At 52.4% G+C, this 21,163-nt stretch overlaps 2 protein-coding genes across 9 annotated transcripts in view; one reads left to right on the plus strand and one right to left on the minus strand.

Moving 5' to 3' along the window:
- Nucleotides 1-13,440, minus strand: part of zfyve26 (zinc finger, FYVE domain containing 26) — a 24,726-nt gene extending 11,286 nt beyond the window's left edge. The window contains exons 1-26 of one of the 3 annotated variants that reach the window (XM_076048673.1): nucleotides 13,275-13,440; nucleotides 12,524-12,805; nucleotides 12,339-12,414; nucleotides 12,145-12,231; nucleotides 11,915-12,064; nucleotides 11,505-11,841; nucleotides 10,235-10,359; nucleotides 9,947-10,111; nucleotides 9,773-9,861; nucleotides 9,540-9,691; nucleotides 9,244-9,444; nucleotides 8,441-9,007; nucleotides 8,147-8,311; nucleotides 7,900-8,051; nucleotides 6,881-7,124; nucleotides 6,290-6,553; nucleotides 6,031-6,150; nucleotides 5,261-5,431; nucleotides 4,918-5,154; nucleotides 4,726-4,831; nucleotides 2,988-3,898; nucleotides 2,527-2,726; nucleotides 2,265-2,369; nucleotides 2,035-2,157; nucleotides 1,496-1,672; nucleotides 702-951 (exon numbers count right to left, since the gene is read on the minus strand). In XM_076048673.1, the coding sequence (XP_075904788.1) occupies nucleotides 702-951; nucleotides 1,496-1,672; nucleotides 2,035-2,157; nucleotides 2,265-2,369; nucleotides 2,527-2,726; nucleotides 2,988-3,898; nucleotides 4,726-4,831; nucleotides 4,918-5,154; nucleotides 5,261-5,431; nucleotides 6,031-6,150; nucleotides 6,290-6,553; nucleotides 6,881-7,124; nucleotides 7,900-8,051; nucleotides 8,147-8,311; nucleotides 8,441-9,007; nucleotides 9,244-9,444; nucleotides 9,540-9,691; nucleotides 9,773-9,861; nucleotides 9,947-10,111; nucleotides 10,235-10,359; nucleotides 11,505-11,841; nucleotides 11,915-12,064; nucleotides 12,145-12,231; nucleotides 12,339-12,414; nucleotides 12,524-12,723 (5,374 nt within the window). In that variant the 5' untranslated portion in view covers nucleotides 12,724-12,805; nucleotides 13,275-13,440. The remainder of the gene's footprint in view (nucleotides 1-701; nucleotides 952-1,495; nucleotides 1,673-2,034; nucleotides 2,158-2,264; nucleotides 2,370-2,526; nucleotides 2,727-2,987; nucleotides 3,899-4,725; nucleotides 4,832-4,917; nucleotides 5,155-5,260; nucleotides 5,432-6,030; nucleotides 6,151-6,289; nucleotides 6,554-6,880; nucleotides 7,125-7,899; nucleotides 8,052-8,146; nucleotides 8,312-8,440; nucleotides 9,008-9,243; nucleotides 9,445-9,539; nucleotides 9,692-9,772; nucleotides 9,862-9,946; nucleotides 10,112-10,234; nucleotides 10,360-11,504; nucleotides 11,842-11,914; nucleotides 12,065-12,144; nucleotides 12,232-12,338; nucleotides 12,415-12,523; nucleotides 12,806-13,274) is intronic. The other 2 variants (XM_076048674.1, XM_076048675.1) reach the window with 2 other exon arrangements.
- mocs1 (molybdenum cofactor synthesis 1) lies at nucleotides 13,119-20,815 on the plus strand. 6 transcript variants are annotated; one of them, XM_076048679.1, is made up of 12 exons: nucleotides 13,123-13,242; nucleotides 13,659-14,032; nucleotides 15,345-15,456; nucleotides 15,745-15,912; nucleotides 16,565-16,729; nucleotides 17,340-17,401; nucleotides 17,487-17,598; nucleotides 17,974-18,086; nucleotides 18,201-18,311; nucleotides 18,402-18,522; nucleotides 18,620-18,667; nucleotides 19,206-20,805. In XM_076048679.1, exons 2-12 carry the CDS (start codon nucleotides 13,826-13,828, stop codon nucleotides 20,033-20,035), a joined length of 2,049 nt encoding a protein of 682 aa, XP_075904794.1. In that variant the 5' UTR covers nucleotides 13,123-13,242; nucleotides 13,659-13,825; the 3' UTR covers nucleotides 20,036-20,805. The 6 variants fall into 6 exon arrangements, with proteins under 6 accessions (XP_075904796.1, XP_075904793.1, XP_075904794.1 ...); XM_076048678.1 differs by having other exon boundaries at nucleotides 13,120-13,242; nucleotides 18,201-18,522; nucleotides 19,206-20,812; XM_076048683.1 differs by having other exon boundaries at nucleotides 13,124-13,242; nucleotides 18,201-18,522; nucleotides 18,620-18,682; nucleotides 19,206-19,346.
- The last annotated feature ends 348 nt before the right edge of the window (nucleotides 20,816-21,163 follow it).

Raw genomic sequence — 21,163 nt, forward strand, 5'->3', positions numbered from 1 at the left:
GACACGCCTGTGCAAACGTGATGGCAGACAAAGACCAGGTTGGACTTTGCTGAAACGGTGAATATTGGAATTGGTGAAGCCAGCGGGCAAACGGTCTTCAATTTGTTTTGTTTTTGAGTCCCTTTTTGAATCGGTTTGAATCATTCTATCAGCTGTTGGATTCTTTAGGCCATTTTGCGCCCTTTTCAGAATCACTGGACATACAAATAACAAGACCGTTTTCTCTCTCGACGTCTTGACTCCTTAGTTTGTTTTTTACCTTTTCTACAAACGGACATGTTGAAACCACCTTGGTGTCTGAAGTACATGCCTTAAAAGAAGCCATTAGAATTTATAGCATAGCATTAATAACAGTACCAGTAAGTAAGCTGTGTGTGTGTGTGTATCTACAGATCTGGTGCACAAAGAAAAAACAACAAAAAGTAATCTTGTAAGGTAGCCGAATCTCTGAGCGATGACGCCTGAATTCTCACAGATCTCGACTGGAAAAACCTCAGGCTGAATTATTTATAGTCGCGGGACAAGCCAGACCAATCAGCATCCTCTGAGGAGACAGAGATGGAGCTAGAACAGGAACAGGAAGTGGCAGCTGGACAGTCTGATCATCGTCCCAGTTGAAAAACAACTTTGCAACAAATAGACACGATGTGTGTGTGTGTGTGTGTGTGTGTGTGTGTGTGTGTGTGACTAGGTGCACTGACCGGATCGGGACCTCTCTCTGGGGGCGCAGGGGAAGTCCAGGGCCTTGCCAGCGTACTGCTCCAGCAGCTTGTCCACGTCCTGCCCCGTGAAGCCGGCCTCCTCACCCACCAGGAGGCTCCGCAGCGTCCGCACGGCAACGTCCGCCCACTCCACCTTCAGGTTCATCAGCAGCTGCTCCAGCATCAGCAGGGGCTCGGACAGGAGAGGGAAGTAGTCCTGCCTGGCGGCGGCAGGAAGGGTGAGCAGCATCTGTGGAGGGAAGAGGGAGACGTTCAGAGCAGCACAGTTCAGTGTCTGGTCGAAAACAGAAAACACTTCATTGTTTTTTACTGTGAAGTGTTAATTTCTTGGATCACTCCTTTTAAAATGAGTCCTGACAAGTATATAAATGACTAAACAGCTAAAAAATACATGACTTGACTAAGATAAAAAAAAAAAGAAGACTGAATAAGGTTTGGATTATTTTGTAAGAGATTCCCGTATGTTGTAATTTTGTCATTTTTACTTCCTTTTCTTTTTTTTTTCCTTTAATGTATTATTTTGGGTTTTGCAACTACATTAAAAGAAAAATTCCCAATAAAAAAACTCAAATGAAAAAGGAGTCGTGTCACAACCTGCATCGGATGATAATGCAAAAAAACTGAACTTGTTTATCAGGGGGGAAAAAAGAGAATCAAGAAATAAAAAAAAAAAGTTCAGCGTGCAATTTAGTTCAGAGCAGCATTGGAGACACAGCAGCAGCAGCAGCAGCAGCAGCAGCAGCAGCAGCAGCTCCCCGGCCCCCCTCACCAACCTTCGAGCCCAGGTGGAGGGCGTGGATGTGCTGGCGCCGGGCCGGAGACACCTGCCTCTCGAAGTGCAGCGTGAGGTAGTCGGCCAGGAAGTGGCAGGCCGACAGGCCGGGGCGGCCGTCCAGAGCTCGCTCACACACGTCCAGTCCCGGGCCGCCGTCTGAGAGGCCCTCCAGCAGCTGGAGCCCGGCGACAAACACTCATCATCATCATCATCATCATCATCATAGTCATCATCATCGTCATCAAATTAACGTTAGAGGTCCAAGGTGTACAAATTGGCCCACAGTTCAATAATAATTTGGTTTTCCTACCATTACATCGGTTCTCATATATATAAGAATAAACATAGAGCAAGTTAGCTGCCTCTTTGTGAGCTGGCATCTGGCGCCGCCATATTTTTTTTTAAGGAGGCGTGCCTGACACTTCCCTCAGTAGGAAACATGCTGTCAGGCGGGCCTCCTTAAAAATTCTACACACTAGACCTTTAACTCCACGTGGTTCTGAAGGATTTCCTGTCAAGTTCATTGACGTTCAGCACCTGGAAGGCCTCGTCCGTCTGCTCCTGCTCCAGCAAGTGAAGCAGATGCTCCGTCTTCAGCTGCAGGTCCAGCTCCTGAGAGACGGGATGGAGCTCCGCCCACTGGGTACACAGCACAAACTCCTGCAAACGGCAAACGTTTCAGCGACATTCGGTTAAGCCTGCAAATTGAAACAAAAGGCAGAATTTGGCAGACAAAGACGTGCGTCGAGAACGGGACGTTGACCTACTTTTGCCTCCAGCATCACCGATAAAAGGGACTCCGGATTGACCTTTGACTCGCTTCTCATCTCCTGCCAGGTCGACCAGGGCAGCAGAGTGTTGGAGGTCATCATCTGCCGCAGCCAAAATGAAAGAGAGGGAGATTCTTAGAAATGGTAAAAGGAGGCCAATTGGCTTGGCTAGCAGTTAGCCTGCTGCTTTCTGCAGAGACAATGACTTTCTTCTTCATCCCGCCTGCGTACCGTCAGGGCGATCTCACGCAGCACTCACCCAGTGATAGACGTCCAGCTCCTTCTTCCTGAGCTCCAGCTCGGCTCTCAGCGCCGCGTCTGTGTCGCCGTCGTTGAGGCAGAACTCCAGCAGGTCCCTGCAGGCTGGCAGGGGCCAGCGCTCCAGGGCCTGCAGGGCCACACGAGCTCGCAGGTCGGCGTTCTGGACCCGGAACAGCTGGTTCACACCTTCACCTCCATCTAGATTGAGGGGGAAAAAAAACCATTTTGATTTAATTTAAGAGAGGCACAGTTAGACTTAAAATAAATCATAGTGCTGTTTTGAATATTAATATTAACATTAATGTTTTCCTTTCTTCCTCTATGAAAATGTGATTTTATTTCTTTATTTCTTTGAAATTCATATATCTTTTTTTTCTTCTCTTTGCACTGTATATGCTGCTGCAATTATTCAAATTGCCCCAATGTGGGATCCTTAGTATAAAGCGAAAATGTGCTTACCTTCCAGGGCGGCACAGGCAAGCAGCTGGTCTCTTAGCGCCCCCTCCTGGCTGCAGCTCTGCCCGTACATCTCCAGCAGGCCGAGGGCGCGGCCCAGGTCACCGGAGGTCAGAGCCCCCTGGAAGGCCTCGGCAGCCACGGCCTGCGCCGCCTCCTCCTGCGGCCCCGACAGCAGCAGGCCGACCAGGGCCTTCCCACAGAGCGCCGCCCCCAGGCTGGCCACGCCCTCCTCGCCCTCGCAAGGCCCGCCGGCACCGCCGCCACCCAGCACGGGCTCGGCCATGGCATGCAGGTAGGAGCGCAGGACGGGGAACTCCTTTAGGAGGGCGTCGGCCTCGCGCGAAATCTGCTCGGCGTCAACGACGGCCTCCCGCCGGCCGCTGCGGAAGTACCCGGACCAGCCAGAGGAGGGCGTCCGGGGCGACTCCCGCCTGCTGGCGCTCAGGCAGGCGAGTGCGGCCAGCAGAGGGGAGCGAGACTTGAGGAAGGACAGAGCCGACGGCGTGAGGAGGAAGGGTAGCGATGAAGAGGCGGTGGAGGAGGAGGAGGAAAAGGAGGAGGTGGAAGAGGAAGAGGGGGAGGTGGATTGTGAGGAGGGAGGGGAGGCGGAGGAGAGGCTGGAGGAGGTGGCGGAGTGGTGATCTTCCACCGACGCCTCCGACTCGGAGCCGGGATCGGACGGATGAGGCTCCGGGGCCACCAGGGGGCACATGTGCTCGCGGGCGTGCTGCTGGAGCGCCGCCGACAAGCTGGCCACGCCGAACACTCCGTGAGGGTTCTGGGCCGGGCCGGAGTCGGGGTCAGCGGGGCCAGAGCAGGAGGTCCAGGCTGGGAGGGGCTTGCAGCAGCGCTGGATGATGACCTGCTGAACGCTTAGACGCAGGGATTCCTGCTGCATCAGCGACAGCAGCCTGGGGGCGCCACACAACCAAGAGTACAAGATCAGGGCTCCAGTCCCCTTATTAAATGAAACCTTTGTGTGCAGTTCACTGGCAAGCTCGGGAGAGGGAGGGTGAGAGAAAGCGCTGCAATCAAAAACGTAGCCACTTTATGTCACTTGCTGCGTTTCCATGACAGTTCTTCGCAAAATAAAAGCGATATTTCTAAAAAGTACAACTGCGATTTGCAGGTGTTTCCACTGAATGGTGTGAAGCCGTAATTCTCATAAAATCACGTCTCGTGGGATGTAATTCTTGTAAAAATCTCGTTCTGCGAGATTTACGAGAATTCCGATTGCTTTTGTTTGTTTACGCCTGTTTGCCGTCAAGAATGGTTGCTATATTTTTTATAAAAAATGGAAAAAAAATATTCCGTCTCCTTCTCCATCCAAACATAACGCGCCATTTTCACTTGAAGTGAACTGTCACGTGACCCCGGACGTCATGTCTGTTGACGCGTAAATGCGTCAAAACCTTTTCGCAATATTTGAGAGGTTTTTCGAAATGTAGGTGTTTCCATTACCAGTTTTTTTATTGTGATAATTAGGTTTCGCTCAATTCTAGGGGCAATGGAAACGCAGCTGCTGTTTCTTCTCAAACTCTCTGAATATTCGGCTACACAGTTAACCTTTAAGGCCTGACAGTTCAGCTGGGAGGACCAGTTGGTTTTCTCTTGGCGCTTTGAGACACCTTTGGATGTGATTTAGCGCTTTACAAATAAAAGGGGACTGATTGATTGACTGACTGACTGACTGACTGACTGATTGAAGAGTCTGTTGGGAGGTCACCACAGCACCTACCTGTCAGGCGACACCTGTCTGTCAAACAGCAGGTGGGACAGAAGCTGGAAGGGCGACTGGAGCAGCACCAGCAGGGGGTTTCCCAGCTTCACCTCACTGCTCTGGTCTGAGGCGGAAAGGAAATAACAAGTCCGCCCTTAACTCTCAAACCTGGAGCCTTTTTCCTGACCCCCCCACAAACGGCTCCCTTACCTTCAGAGCCGAGGCTGCGCACCAACACAGACGCCAACGTGTTGACGTAGTCGAGGAAGCTGCGAACGTAGTCGGGCCGGGCCGGATCCCCGTCCGGCTCGAAGGGGCAGAGCTGGTCCAGAGATCGCAGCAGCTGCTTCATGCTGGAGCGGACGGGGTGAGCGTCAAGCTCCGCCTGCTTCAGGGCCGCCTGCTCCACCAGCAGCGCCACGAGAGCGCTGCCTGCGCTGCCCTCTGCTGGCAAGCAAAGCGGGGAAAAAAAACGGCGTTTGCGCGAGTCTGTGACGGATGGAGAAGGAGGCGGGACGAGGTAGGGGCGGGGGGAGGAGTTTTCAAGACTGACCTGTGGCATCATTGGCTGTGCTCAAGACGTGCAGCGTGGTCTCCAGGCGCTGGACGAGGCCCAGCCGGCCGCCGATGCTCTCTTGGCGCAGCGACGGGTGGCAGCACAGCAGCACCTCCTGGGCGCTGCAGCCAAACGGGCTGCAGCAGCTCTGATCCTCCCCGGCAGCTTCTAGGGAGAGATGGACCACGGCAGAGTCAGTTCCGCTCGGACGCCATCCACCGGCTCACCTCGAGGCTCCCGTCGTCCTCTCCACCTCTCTTCACTCTGTACGGCGACGACTGCAGGAGCACCAGCTCCAGGAAAGACCTCACAACGCATCATCAAATACACCGATGACACAGTGAACTGGACAAGCAAAATTGTCTGTGGCTAAACGTATTCACTTCCACCACAGCCACTCTATCACACCCCCACTCACAGTCAACAATGAAAGAAGGTACAGGTCACTCCTACTAAGGACAAAGAGAGCCTCCTCCAGCTTCCTGCACACCTCCACCTGCCTGCTTAATAGCTGAGCTGAACCGTGGGTCCCTTATCTGCACTTGTCTTTTATCTTTTGGTCTTCTTTTTTTGAAGCGTATTTATGGTATGAGTGAGCTCACCTCTGAATTTTTATGTATGAATGGATTTGTAAATGCGCCTGTCATGTCTCTGCACCGACACTTTTAACTTACGGAAAAATAAAGTTTACTGAATTGACTGGAGTCATCAGAGTCATGTGACCCCGGCAGGGCAGGGGGCCACTTTTCACACGTGTCTGTGCTCACCAGGTTTTGCGGAGGCCTTGTTAGCAGGTGAATGATTGAGGATCTTGGTGATGTGCTGCAGGAGCAGCGGGAATCCACAGATTCCCTCGGCGTGGGCCGCCGTCGGCTCGACTCTCACTCCTGAGCACCAATCAAACAAGAAGAAGAAAACGATTGTTTTTCCTTCTTACAGCTTGACACGATGACTGGACAAAAACGAGACAAAGACAAGACAAACATTTCAAACAGGCCGCCAATCACGACACTTGCTTCTACGCACCTCGGCCCTCCAGGCTGCCGTTGAGCCGGCGCTCGGCCGTGTCCAGCAGCTGGCGCGACGTCTTCCACAGCTGGCAGTGGCAGCAGGCCAGGTCGAAGGCGGCCATGGCGGCGGGGCTGAGCTCGTCCAGCAGCGCCTGCAGGAGGCCGGAGGGATCCGGGCCGCAGCGGCTCAGCCAGTAGCCCTCCTCCAGGGTGGGCAGGGGCTGAGCCGGCGTGCTGAGGAGGCGGTCGGCGATGTCGGAGATGGAGTAGAAAGCCACACCTGTGGAGGCAAACACACAACACAAGCTACAGTCAAATCAAATCTAAATCTAATGTAAAAATAATCCTTAGCTCAGCCTGCTGCATTTCATCGTTTACAGCGTTGGTTTATTTTTATTGTGTGAGAGAGGATGTATCGTACAAATTTGTGTGTGAGGTTTTTAAACTATTCTTTTTTGTCAGATGATTGCACACAATTTCATTATTGTAGATTTCAGCTGAAAACAAACTATGACTACTATTTCATTCATTGAAATCCTGATTGCAGATTGATTTATTTTTAAAGTAAATTCTGAACGTGTTGCATGAAGCTGCAGAGTGCTGGCACCTGCGGCGGCGGCGCTGCCGATGGCCTGCAGGGTGGACCTCCCGCTGCTGCCCACCCGACTCCGCCCAGTGCCTGGCGTGGCGGCCACACCCAGCCCTTCAGAGGAGGAGGAGGACGACGACATGGACTGGCTCTCCATCTTGGCCTCCACCCGACCCAACTCCACCAGCACCTCCTGGTAGCGCTCCATGAAGACCAGCTCGCCGCGGCAGGCCGACGACTCCAGGTCGAAGACCAGACACACCTGAGGGGGGGGGGGGGGGGGGGGGGGGGGGGACACAAACGTGTCAGTGTTCATGTCAATTCTAGGCTCTAATTTTTAGTGGCAAAATGGCAATCACTCAACAATGACAAATAAAACAAAAAGAAAATATAATAAAAACAACAAAGAAACCAAACAAGATGAAACCACCTTGGCTGTGTCTAAATTCAGGGTCTGCATTTGAAGGCTGCATTTGAAGGCCAGTTACGTCACAACACTGCGGGAAGGTCTGTCCCAATTCACTACTTTGGATGCTCCAAATGCCCCCTTCAAATGCACCGCTACTATCTGTTGCAGCCTCCCGTATCCCAGGATGCTTTGCATGCTACTGCAAAGCATCCTGGGATCCTGGGAAGTCAGCTGAAATGGCGCCATCTGCTGGCAAAGACACGACATATGAATTTAAGTATTGAAATTTCACCTAAAAGTTTTTATCGTAGGGTTTTTACTTATTTGAACATCCAACGTCATATATGTGAAACCAAAACCCCCAAAATTCAGTTAAACTATGTGACCGTTAATGCTGAGTAATGGTTAGCTTGATGCTATAAAAACGTCACTTCCGGGGTCGGCCAGCCGTAGGGAATGGCGGGCGAAGCAACCAGGAAATACGGCAAAGGCGAGAGCGTCCCATTTGGTCACCGGGGAGGTGGGTTTGGGTTCTTACGAAGGACCTGGCCGACGGAGTCTGCAGACCCGGAATTGAGACACAGCCCTTGTGTGAGTGTTTGTGCTTCTAAAGAGACTGTGTGCCGACCTGATGAGCCTCCATGAAGTTCCCCCTGCGGATACAGGACATGAGCAGGGACTCAGGGGGCGCCAGCATGGCAGGGACCAGCCAGCTGTGGGAGCCTCCACAGGGACACGCTTCCACTTCTGCACAGCAGGCGGCGCTGCCTGCTCCACCGTCTGAGCATGAAAAGCAAAGCAGTAAAGCTTTGTCAGCGGAAAGGTGAACGACCCCGGAGCGAGGTGCAGGAGGTGATGCTGTCACGCGCCGTCACCTGACGTGCCGGTGCTGACGTCTCCGCCGAGCCTCTCGGCCGACGTCTGCCTCTCCACGCTGTGGCGGCCGGCCCGCCTGCGGCGCCTCAGGCTCCAGCTCTTGCTGCGCGTCAGGGACGTGAGCGGCGAGCTCACTGCCGACACCGGCGCCGGACTCTCCAGGCCTGCGGGCGATGGTGGAGGTGAGACCCGTGCAGTCTGACACTGAACTTGGTGCATGGGTCCCGCAGTTACGATTAATCTGACCCGCCCCCGCAGCTACCATTGCAATGTTGTGTGTCTGGGATTCTCACCGCTTGCGCTGGCCTGGTTGCTGCTGATGATCTGCAGCCTCCACTGGGCCTCGGCGGTGCGCTTGGACAGGCTCTGCAGGCGGGGGCCGAAGGTCTCGGCCGTCACCGAGCAGCCCAGGCTCTCGGCAGCCTCGGCCTCCCGGGGCAGCGCTCGCCCCGCCTCCTGACCTTCCTCCTCCTGGCCCACCACACACATGCCCTCCAGGCCCTCCTTCAGCAGCCTGAGGAAGCCCTGCATGGCCGTCACGTCGGCCAGGAAGCCCGTGCAGCCCTGGAGCAGGCGGCCCAGGTCCAGGTGGGCGTGCTGGGCTCTCGGACTCTGCTGCTGCTGCTGCTGCTGCTGTTGCTGTTGCGTGGCGTCCTTCCGCTCATCAGTCTCAGCTTTGGTCCCCACGTGTGCGACGTCTCCTGCGTTTGCGTCTTTGCGGACCTGCTGGACAAAGTCAGTGGTGGACAGGAAGAGGAGGGAGAAGATGTTCTCCAGCAGCTCCAGGCGGAACATGGCAGGGACGGCCTCCAGGTAGAGCTGACACTCGGACAAATAGGTTTGGAAGAGCACGTGGTGATCTGTGAACCAAGACACAGAGGCGGTGAGGTCGGACAAGCACCTCAGACCGAAACTAAAACATCCAGTTTAGCTTAGTTTGAACAGGTTCACAAAAGAATAACAAGAAAAAGATAGATAAGAACATGTACAGTTAGTGTTGGTTACATGTTAGTTACACGTTAGTTACATGTTGTAGTTGGAATTGTTTCATTGTGTTGTGTTGGACGTTTTCTTCAAAAGTCCTACTGTTTGGTACCTTCAGAGGAAGCCGACGTTTGGCTTTCTTCCATATCCGTCTTATCCGTCTTTTGCAAATGCTGTTTGGATTCACAGCCGGAGCAGCTGGAGGAGTGACGTGCGTTGACACAGAGAGCGTAGACGGCGTACTTGATGGCACAGAAACCCTGGAAGAGAACGATGTTCCTCCTGGCAGCGGGACTGAGAGCCACGGTTTCTCCTGCCGGGACGGGGGGGGGGGGGGGGGAGAAAGAAAGAAATTGAGTCGGAAATCATTTTCTAAATAAGCAAATGGCAGATGAGGCGATGGTCCACCTGCTTCTGGTGAACTTGGGAGCTGCTGCAGCAGGTCCAGTATCTTTCGCTCTTCATATTGAGCCAAAGGAGTCAAAGAGTGCAAAATGTGCAGAGCAGAGTGATTGTCCAGAGTGTGGAGCTGCGCCAGCAACGCCTCGGAGGAAACACCACTGAAGACACACAGAGTCAAATCAATATGAAACAGCTGTTACTGGGGGGGAAAAGACATTAAAGAGGAACCATTAACTTACGGGTTGTTGTTATTACACCATTCAAGGATGAGAAGCTGGGAGGAGAGAAGCGATGCAAACTCCTGCAGGACGCCGTCGTTGGCTGGAGCCTTTGACAGATGGAAAAACTCAGTTAGCACGAGTGGCAGCCTGTGTCTGTGTCTGTCTGGGCTGCTGAGCGGCGCCGGCTGACACCTGCTCCAAGTGGAGGACGCTGAGCAGAGTTCTGGCCGAGCTCAGGCTGCGACACTGCGTCCAACCCAGCAGCAGCAGCAGGCGAGCCAGAGGCCGGAACTCCTCCCTCAGTAAGTGGCTCAGCTGGGAGAACTCCTCGTGTTTAATCAGATCCAGCGCAGTGACCTGCAGGAATGAGTCCAGCCTGATTACATTATTCTATTTCCTCTGCCAGCAAACTGCCGCCGACAAAAAAAACAACTTTTGCAGGAGGCGGCCAAACATTTCAAACTGGCGCACTGGACTCACCAAAACCTGCTCCAGGAAATGCTTTCCACTGCTAAGGCACTCAAAGTAGACGTTCTTCCACATGAAGGGGTGATCCTGGTGGCAGCTCAGACTCAGCGCCAACCGCTCAGACTCTGGAAGCTCCACTGCAAGGAAGGACGTGCAGAAGCAGGAAGCAACAGGAGGGTCAGGTGACAGCTGAGGAGGTTAATTCATGAAGCGTCTCCTCGAGTTGGGATGTAAAGACATCGAAATATCACAGTAATTAATAACTCAGTGCAGAGTAAGACTGTATAGGGAAAAAAGTAAAGTCAACCTTTAAACCAGGCATGGGCAAACTACGGCCCGGGGGCCATATGAGGCCCATTTAGCTTTTAAATCCAGCCCGCCGAACTTGAAGAAATGATATTAATAGCAAGCAAGTCAGAAAATAGTTGTATTTCAGGTTGTTTCAAATCACATTTGGACAGATGCGTCTCAGTGTGAACAGCTCCAAACACACCGATCAGTTTTGACTGTCCTTGACGTCACGCTACGTGATGCAAGACCCAATGCACCAGACCAGAGAGCACCATTCCAGGTGCACAGCTGTAACGTAATGGAACAGACAGAAGAAGTAGAAAACAGCAGCAGTCCCTGGACAGAGGAGGAACCTCATTGGCTCATCAGTCTGTGGGGAGATGCAGTAGCTCCATTCAAGCCAAGCTCCAGACGATGTTGTTGCTACAGCAACCTGTCAGATGGGTCAATAATGTGGCCCAGTTTGATCAAAACCGGATCCCATTTGGACACTTGCTAAAAACAGTGTGGACGGTCAGCCGGATTTGAGCAGGAATCTGATTTGAATCAGATTCGCCTGCAGCCTGAACGCAACCTAAATGTTCTTCACTTGCAGCACCCACCACTTCAATCCTACTAGCAGGTCTTTAAATGCAAACAGACCAGAAAGAAAGGAGGCCCAGCGAGCACCATTGGCATCTCGCTTGCATTTCCCTTCACTCTGCAGCAGCTGAGAAAACCCCTTTTTGTCCAAGGGACTGTCCGTTACTAATCAGTGGCGATGTTATTATTCTAAGCAAATACTCAGGGTCAGTGAAACTGTGGCAGAGACAAGCAGATGTCAGTCACACGCTGAGGCTTTCAACCACACAAAAGCAGAAATGGGAATCATCAAGACCCCTTCGCTGGAATATAAAATAATTCCGCAGAGGCAAGACAGGCTCAAGCAGCCTGGCCACACAAATCAACCTTCAGACTGCCGAGGCCACAGGTGGCTGAAATGGCCTCCTACCTTGTAGCTGTGGGCTGCTCGTCAGCAACTGGTCCCTCTGCAGCCTCAACGCCGTGGCGCAGTACGCTGCCACGAGGGCGTCGCACTGCGGCCGCAGCAGGGAGCTCAGGATCCTCTCCTCCCTCAGCGGTCCGTCCCTGGCTGACCACAGCGCCTCGCACAGCGCCCCCAGCTGGCCGCTACCCGGACCGGGGCTCCACGGCATCACAGACAGCACGGCGTACACCTCCTCTTCCACCTCCTCCAGTGAGAGGCTGTGGTCGCTCACTCTCTTCATCAGGTGATGGATGAAAGGGAGCTGCAGAGCTGCAGCGTCGTCCTCCGTGCACGACCGGTCCTGCGGTGAAAAATGGCGAAACTCAAGTGTGCACCGGAAGGAGTAAAAACGCTGGAGTGCGGTTCAACTCTACCTGTAAGAAATGTGCGACCGATTGGGCGAGTCGGGCCTTCTTCTTCTCCAGCAACCTTCTCAGGCAGGAGTCAACGGCAGCCGTCGTAGTGCTCGAAACATTTCGGGACTTTTGATCCGTCTGGGTGTCCAAGAAGGCCTGGTGCAGTTCCTGATGAACGATTGTTGTATCAGTAGTGACGTCTTTATGCTGGCAGATAACAAAATTGAATATAATATAACAGTTCAGACCTTCAGAAGAGTCTCTGGGATGCCTTCTGAGCCAACCTCCTCCAGGAGCAACAAGAAATCTAGCTCTCTCCTGATTCGGGGGGAAACCTGAGGTGAAGAGTGAAGAAAGTTAGCTGTCTGGTCTTGTTACAATGTTGCAACACTAACATAATGAACATGCCTGCATAAAAACAACTTATTAGCCACAGGATTACCTCCTCTGCAGTCCATTTATCCAAAATCTGAAGCCAGTACCATGCCAGCCTGTGTGGGCTCCCCACAGAATCCCATCTGCAGGGGAAAAAAAAAAAAAAAAAAAAAAAGATTTAAAGAAAGTCATTAGATAAAAAGTCTAACCAACACACACAAAAACAAACAGCCCGGTCAGCATGAAACTCACTTCAACTTGTAAGGATGGCAGATGATCGCTTTGATGATGTCATGCAGCTTGTCTGGGGGGCCTCCTGGTGAGCTGACCAGCTGCGGCACACAGGCGCTGGCCAGCTCCCATTCCCCGTGCTGAAGGCACCTCTTGAAGTACTCAAACAGGTCCTGCAGGGACGTCTCGGACTCGCAGCCAAAGGGGTGCGTGGCGTCCATGTCCAGCGTGAAGCTTCCCCGCTCGGGTGTCAGAACGGGAGAGGCGCTTCAAATTCCACACAGCCCAGGACTCTGGGGGTTTCTTCACCTAAAACCCGAGACACGTGAACACAAGAATACTGATTTCATCTTGCATTGATTGCGATCTATTCAATGACGTATAGCATGCACTGAACACTGGAACTCAACAGCGGGAAGTTGACTATTACTGTGAAACGGTCGGCACAGCCCTTCTATCGGGTCGACTGTTCCTTTAATTGTCTGTGCAAACAAATCACAAAGGCTGAACATAACATGGATCACATGTCTCCAGGTTCACATGTAGTGCTGATAAAACGTGCCTTTTTAATAATTCGTTTAACGTGACAGCGCTACTACTACATACTCGTTTCATTTCAAGCTTGGCAGAGTAAACTTAGCATTAGCTTGATATTGCTGAATGTATGGAGTCAAAATAAGAAGTTGACTAACTTTTCTCAGAGCCTGTAGACACACTGTCCTGCACAGCAGCGGAGCTGAGTGATTATTAGATATAGAGTACAGCAACTTACGCATTTCTCCGCGTCCCCTCCCCTGGAAGCAGGAATTTTGCAATTTTCCCTCTGGCTAACGCTCCCCCTCTCGCCTGTTATGCTAGCAGTCGGCGTACATGTTAACAATGGTCATGTGACGAACTCAGCTGACTCCCCGACTCTGGTTGGTCAGAGGTTGGCACGAGGTGGGCGTAGCCCGAGAGTCAGACTGTTGCCTTCAACACTATCGGACATACTACAATCGGCGATATATGACGCATTCAATATGAATGTATCAAGGGATACAGTACAAACGCTTAAAAAATATCATTGCTGTATTTTTCTTGTATCCTGACAGGGTGTGATTTTTAATCAGAGATGTAATGCTGGAATTGAAAACAGAACAATGTTTTCATTGTTCAGTTTCTGACGCGCAATGAACCACGTTGGTACGTCGCCACGATTGGCTGACGTAACCCCGCCCCTCGACCTCTTCTCAGCCATCTGGATATGGTTGTTCCTCGCTGGAATTCAGAAGCGAAACGCATGTAGGGGGTAAAGAGCAATTAAAAAAAAAAAAAAAAAAAACTATGGCTGCCTTTGAAAGCATGCGCTGCCGTTTCTTGAACCGACAGACCATGTCGGCGGGCCTGCGACTACTTTCCCGGCGTGCAAGCGGAGGCGCGTGGAGAGGCTGCTCGAGTGCGACGCGCCGGGAGAATGAGCTCGAACTTGGAGACTCGAGTTCAGTATCGGCTCCAAACTTGGTCTCGGCGCCGAAATTGAGTCCGGAGAGGGTAAGAGACACAACACCGCACACCGAGCTGCACTTGTCCTCCAGCCAAGAGTGTAAACACGGGCCTGGCGATGTCTGGTGTTGTTGGGTAATCGCAGTCGTGTGTTTGGCCAACCTGCGTGACTCATTCATGATTTTGTCTATTGCTTATCGTTGTTACTCCACAACAGACACGGCGCTGCGGTAAGATTAATTGTTTTCAGCAGAACTGGAAAAAACATTGCTGGGATTACATGTGAGGGGTGCTGCTCTTGCACAGGTGTTCGCGTGGGTTTTTGTTTGTTTTTGTTTGTTTGTTTTTTGTTTTTTTTGTTTTGCAGTAGTTAGAAAGTTCCCTTTCGTGTTTTAGCTTCAGTGTTAAAAGGTTGTTTTGTTGTTGTTTTTTTCATGTTGCGAAGGCTTGCCTTCTACAAATCTCTGTCAAACTGCAGATGTATGTTTACTAACGTTGTTTTCGTTGTTTCGCCGTGTTGCCAAAACCTGAGATTTGCAACAGGACGCAAGCTGCCTGCTGTGTGACCCTGCGGCTGTAGCATCTTGCTAAAGGGATGACTGTCACACCAATGGGCACACATGGCTATTCAGAGTTCAGTCACACTCGCTGTGTATAAGTGACCGTTTCAAACACGTGCTGTTTTTGCTCCTGCTGCTGACCTTTGACCGGAGAGAATTACTGCGGCCCGCGTGGGTGACTGTCATGAGAGCGACGGTACCGAGCCGTGTCCGATCAGAGCTTCACAGCAACATGACTTTTCACTCAGACCCAAGTTGGAACCGTAAATGTAAAAAAACAAAAAACAAAATAGTCGCTATTACAGCGTAATGAAGTGTTTAAACGGCCTGTTTGCTCAGTCAATAATGAGCGCACCTGCAGGTGACGTCATAGCATCACGTTTCTGCGAAAACCAGAGGAATACAGCTTAAAAAAGTAGATGAAAGGTGAAATGTCTTCAAGTGAGCAGAACAAAGTCCAGTTACCGAGAACTCGGCCTTCAAAGACCAGCGCGACTGAGTGGAACCTACTCAGAAACATTTCTGCAACAGCTGCTTTCTTGATCCGTTTTCTTCCGTGAGGTCCCGCCAAAATGAACTTATTACACGTGTCTGCAGTTCCGGAGGTCCAGCTGTTTCCACTCCAAAGTCACTAGATTAAAAACAAAAACAATAACAAAAACAAAACGTCAACTGCTTTCTACCGTGTGATCTCTGATGCAGAGAGATTAGAGGCCGACTCTTTCCCTTGTTTACGACCCATAAATAAATAGAAATCGCTCGGGCCACGTTGTTGACCCGTGTCCTCCTCCGTCCCCCAGGAGAGGTTCGGCTCCGACGGCGCCCTCCCCTTCTCGGCCTTCCTGACTGACAGCTTTGGTCGGAGGCACAGCTACCTGCGCATTTCCCTGACGGAGAAATGCAACCTGCGCTGTGAGGAAACCTTCTGAAATCTCCGAATTGACCCTTTTGAAATGTTTTTCCTGCTCAGCCAAACAATTAATGAAGATGTAGAATTAAAAAATAAAAAATCTTCGGCTTTGTGCAGATTTCAGTACAGGTGGAGGAGAGCGGCTGAAACCTGCGATATTTAAATATAAAATCTTAATAATGTTAAATTTCATAGTAGCTGTGACTCAGCTGCCCTGTTTATTTTTTCACCATGTTACCTGTACTTTAAGCCATGTTGACCAGTCAGACCCGCCCCGCCCCGCCCCTCAGGTCAGTACTGCATGCCGGAGGAGGGGGTGAAGCTCACGCCACGCGGTCAGCTGCTGTCCACCGCCGAGATCCTCACGCTGGCCCGCCTCTTCGTCCGCGAGGGGGTGGAGAAGATCCGCCTCACCGGAGGAGAGCCGCTCATCCGGCCGGACGTGCTGGAAATCATCAGTAAGGAGCCGCCGAGGCCTTTTTCATTGTGGCGGTTGATCAGAGCCGTAGCTGCCTGTTCTGATGGTCATGTGAACAGTTTCATTGACGTCAAAGCACTGCGGAAAAAAATCACTCAAAATACAGTTGTTGTTTTTTTGGTGATCCAAGACCCCTAATACCGCCTCATACTGGCAGAAAACATGAATTACACTGCATACAGTGAATAGCTGAAGGAAAAATAACAATCAATAATCAAACATACGGAGTAATATAATAATAAACAGATGTGGGGCGGGGGGGGGGGGGGGGGGTGATTCGACTGGGACACTGAATACTTGCACCAGTTTTTCCTCCCAACAGTTAATTTCACAGCTTCGGTGTTTGAACAAACAGCAACGACCACAACGCCACTAATAGCACATGTGGCCGTGACGCCGTCTGAAAGAACAGAAGCGCATGTGTGTGTGGTGTGACCAGAAGGCGTCATGTTTTACTGAGTCGCGTCGCCTCACTTGACGTGAATCAGGCTGAAACAGCAAACAGACTTCAGGGATTTTTTTTGCCGTTTTTTTTTTTTTTTTTTCCCCTCTTGAATTCTGAGCGTGAAGTTATGAATGATGAATGATGGGGTTCCGATTTGAGGTTTCTCTCCTCTGGTTGTTTTTTGCAGCAGAGCTGAAGAAGCTGGAGGGCCTGAAGACCGTCGCCGTGACCACCAACGCCATCAACCTGGCTCGGCTGCTGCCCAAGCTGAAGGAGGCGGGCCTGGACCTCATCAACGTCAGCCTGGACTCGCTGGTGCCCGCCAAGTTCGAGTTCATCGTCAGACGCAAAGGTAATGACAAATCTATCCACCCATCCACCCATCCATCTACCCATCCATCCATCCATCCATCCATCTACCCATCCATCCATCCATCCAGCCATCCATCCAGCCATCTACCCATCCATCCATCCATCCATCCACCCACCCATCCACCAACCCATCCATCCTGCCATCCATCCATCCATCCAGCCATCCATCCATACATCCATCCATCCGTCCATCCATCCATCCATCCATCCATCCATCCATCCACCAACCCATCCATCCATCCATCCATCCATCCATCCAGCCATCCATCCAGCCATCTACCCATCCATCCATCCATCCATCTACCCATCCATCCATCCATCCATCCATCCATCCATCCAGCCATCTACCCATCCATCCATCCATCCATCCATCCATCCATCTACCCATCCATCCATCCATCCATCCATCCATCTACCCTACGCTGACCTATTGAAAGTCCCGATCCATGACTCTGTAACTGATTCAACTAGCAATCCATTGATAGTACGAAATCCATTTATGTGGTTGCTACCGATGCAACCGTACCTCTCACTTCCTGAACCGGATATCCGATCGCATCATATTGACTGTGACTTTTGTGGTCTCCCAGGGTTCCACAGAGTCATGGAGGGCATTGACAAGGCCATCCAGATGGGCTACGACCCCGTCAAGGTATCTCCTCACAGCACCTCATCATTCAGAACTGAAGAATGCCAAAAGCGGCCCGCATAACCGGGTGCCGTGCTGCCCCCTGCAGGTGAACTGCGTGGTGATGCGCGGCCTGAACGAGGACGAGCTGCTGGATTTCGTGGCGCTGACGGAGAAGAAGCCCGTGGAGGTTCGATTCATCGAGTACATGCCCTTCGATGGTGAGCGTCACCGCACGGCCCCGCCGTGGAAGCCTGACTCCTCCCACTTTCCCCCTGACTCCTCCCCGGGTCCATCTGACTACTCCCCCATCCCTGCCTGACTCCTCCCTCTGTTAGCCTGACTCCTCCCCCGGTCCACCTGACTTCTCCCACTTTCCCCCTGACTCCTCCCCTATCCCTGTCTGACTCCTCCCTCTGTCAGCCTGAGTCCTCCCCCGGTCCACCAGACTCCTCCTACTTTCCCCCAGACTCCTCCCCTGGTCCACCTGACTCCTCCCTTTGTCAGCCTGACTTCTCCCCCATTCCTGCCTGACTCCTCCCTCTGACAACTTGACTCCTCCCCCGTCCCTGCCTGACTCCTCCCCCTGTCCACAGGCAACAAGTGGAACTTCAAGAAGATGGTGAGCTACCAGGAAATGCTGGACAGCATCAGGCAGCGGTGGCCGGAGCTGGAGAGGCTGCAGACTGAAGCCGCCGACACGTCCAAGGTCACTTCCAAGGTCACCCAGATCAAGACGGCCTCCAGGCAGCTTGATCTGGTCTCCCTTCCTTCTCTGAACCCTTCCTTCCGCTTCGACTCATGAGCCTCTTTGCCACTGCAGGTGTTCAAAGTGCCAGGGTTCAAAGGTCAAGTGGGCTTCATCACCTCCATGTCGGAGCACTTCTGCGGCTCCTGCAACCGGCTGCGGATCACGGCAGACGGCAACCTGAAGGCGAGGCGGCGGGCCGGCGGTTTAGCACGGCGCTCACCTCAACCGTCAACTGAACCACTTCCTGTTTCCTGTCTGTCCTCCGCCAAACAGGTGTGTCTGTTCGGGAACTCCGAGGTGTCTCTGCGGGACGCGCTGCGTTCAGGGGCGCCGGAGGAGGAGCTGCTGCAAGTCATCGGCGCTGCTGTGGGCCGGAAGAAGAAACAGCACGCAGGTGTGTGTGTGTGTGTGTGTGTGTGCAAGTTCCGTCGCTTTCGTCTCGTACCTGTGACTTTGCAGCACTGACCCAAGGTCCTGCTTGCGTCCTGCAGGGATGTTCAACATCTCCCAGATGAAGAACAGGCCGATGATCCTCATTGGTGGGTGACCTGGCTGTACGTACACATCTCCGCCACTCACATGGTTCATGTGTCACATCGTGCAGAAGGAAGCGTTTTCGACCCACACGGCCAAACATCAAACAGCGGTTATTGAACTTCCTGTTCCCAGCAGCGTTTTATAACTCTGGGTCCAGCGTGTAAAACTTTAAGGAAGCACCACCTGACAGCGCATTTGGTGTTGTGGTCACTGTCAGGTGGGCTTTCTTAAAATACGGCGGCGTAAGATGGCAGCTAGCTAGGAACAAGAGCCCTGTCTATGTATATAAGGATTAGAAGAAGAAAAAAAAAATGCCTTTATTAATCACACATTGGGGAAATTTGCATAGTTCCAGCAGCATATACAGTGCAAAGAGTGAATTAGATAGCTAGATAAGCCAATAACTTCATTGTATTGCGAGTACACACTTTTAGTCCTGGATTTATAGGCACTATTTTAAGCTACCCAATATAAAAATCACAAATCAAGCCAACTTTTACACACTGGACCTTTTAATCTCCTTCCCCGTCTCTCTAACAGGCGGCTCGCCCTCGGCGCCGTCACCTCCCAGCTCGTGCGACGGCAGGAGGTGGACGTCCCCTCCAGCTCTCGCCCGGATGGCGCCGCCGTCCCCGTGCCTTACCGACCCCTCGGCCCCGACACGGACGTCCCGCTCCGACACCCTCAGCCCCAGTAACCAAGGCGTCGCCGCACAACACGCCCCCAAACGCAGCAGCCTCCTCACGTTAGCACAAGCGAGAAGAACCCTTGGGTCGCCGCTGGCCTGCGCCGCTCGCTCGCTCTCATTGGTGGAGGCCGGAATCCCTCGGGGGCGACTGGGCGCCAGGCTCTGCCACAGTCGCCCCAGCTCAGACGGCGCCGATGCCAGCGCCGGCGCCCGGCTGACCCACACCGATGCCGAAGGCCGCGCCAGAATGGTGGACGTGGGCGGGAAGGCGGCGACCCGGCGCACGGCCTCGGCCCAGGCCACCGTCCTGCTGGGCGCCGCCGCCTTCCGCCTGCTGCGCGACAACCAGCTGGCCAAGGGCGACGCCCTGGCGGTGGCGCAGCTGGCCGGCGTGATGGCGGCCAAGCGCACGGCCGGCCTCATCCCGCTGTGCCACCCGCTGCCGCTGGACGCCTCCGCCGTCTCGCTGCGGCTGGACGAGGGCCGCGCCGCCGTTCTGGTGGAGGCCACCTGCCGCACCACGGCGCCCACCGGCGTGGAGATGGAGGCGCTGACGGCCGCCGCCGTGGCCGCGCTCACCGTCTACGACATGTGCAAGGCGGTGAGCCACGACATCGTCATCGCCGACGTCCGGCTGCTCGCCAAGACGGGCGGCAAGCGGGACTTCCGGCGTGAACCCTGACCTTTGAACTCTCTGACCCTTACCTCTCCCCCCCCGCCCCCCCGGACAACTGAGGTGATATGCAATGTGGAAAAAAAGGCACAATTTCTCTCTCTCTTTTTTTTTTCTTTTTTTTTTTAAAATTAATTTTTTAATGTATTATTTCTATCTATGTATTTATTTCTGATCGTGGCTGTAACACAAACATTACAAACACTACGCTAACAAACAGCAAATCACTCAAACACCGAAACTTCCTGGAGATGAACATCTGGGGCTGCTGTACCTCTTATCGACCACTAGAGGGCCACAACGTGCTACACTTCCGTAATAAACCAATTTTTTTTTTTTTTGTCTGTATCGTTCAACTTTTCCACTCCCACATTCTACATCATAAAAACGAACCCGCTGTAGATCTCCTGCAAACAGAATATTGAGCCCTCTGTTTGCAGTCGTGCATTGAAACTGATTGTAAAACAGCTTGGTTGGACCTTGCACGTGTTTATCAAAGGGCTCTCATCATATCGTCATGTAGTTTAAGACTGATGGAATTGTGCTGCTGACACCGTTTGTTTGTTTTTTTTTGGCCCAGTCAAATACGTAATGAAGGACTGGAGAAGATCTGTGGAGATTAAATAGAACAGAATCGTGCATCTCAATTTTCTGACTTTTTGAATAAATAACAACACTAAAGTAACACAAGTAATTGCCTATTATGACATTGATTCAAGGGAAGGGAGGAGAAGCTGTCTTTTACTCCTGCTTCTGTTTGTCATGCTCATCCTTCATCGCCCCCCCCCTCAACTATGACCTTTGACCCCGACGTGAATAAAGTTATAAGGTGACTTCCTGCGACTCTGCAGCAGCAGCTGCTACAGCCAAGACTAACACAACACACACACACACACACACACACACACACACACACACACACACACACACACACACACACACACACACACACACACACACACACACACACACAGTCCCCTCTGTCTGTCCGTTCCATTTGTTCTAGGACAGCGTCAGCGAGCGTTGACCCGTCACAGGAAGGATCGCCTTTCAAAAGAAACAAACGGCGGGATCTCATTTTCGCACGCCGCTCAGTTCCATCTGCAGCTCCCCATTCACCTGACTCTTGTGTATATA

This window comes from Nelusetta ayraudi, unplaced genomic scaffold, assembly GCF_046127955.1.
Source record: "Nelusetta ayraudi isolate G7.1 ecotype Tasmania unplaced genomic scaffold, CSIRO-AGI_Nayr_v1 ptg000108l, whole genome shotgun sequence".
Classification (NCBI taxonomy): Eukaryota; Metazoa; Chordata; class Actinopteri; order Tetraodontiformes; family Monacanthidae; genus Nelusetta; species Nelusetta ayraudi.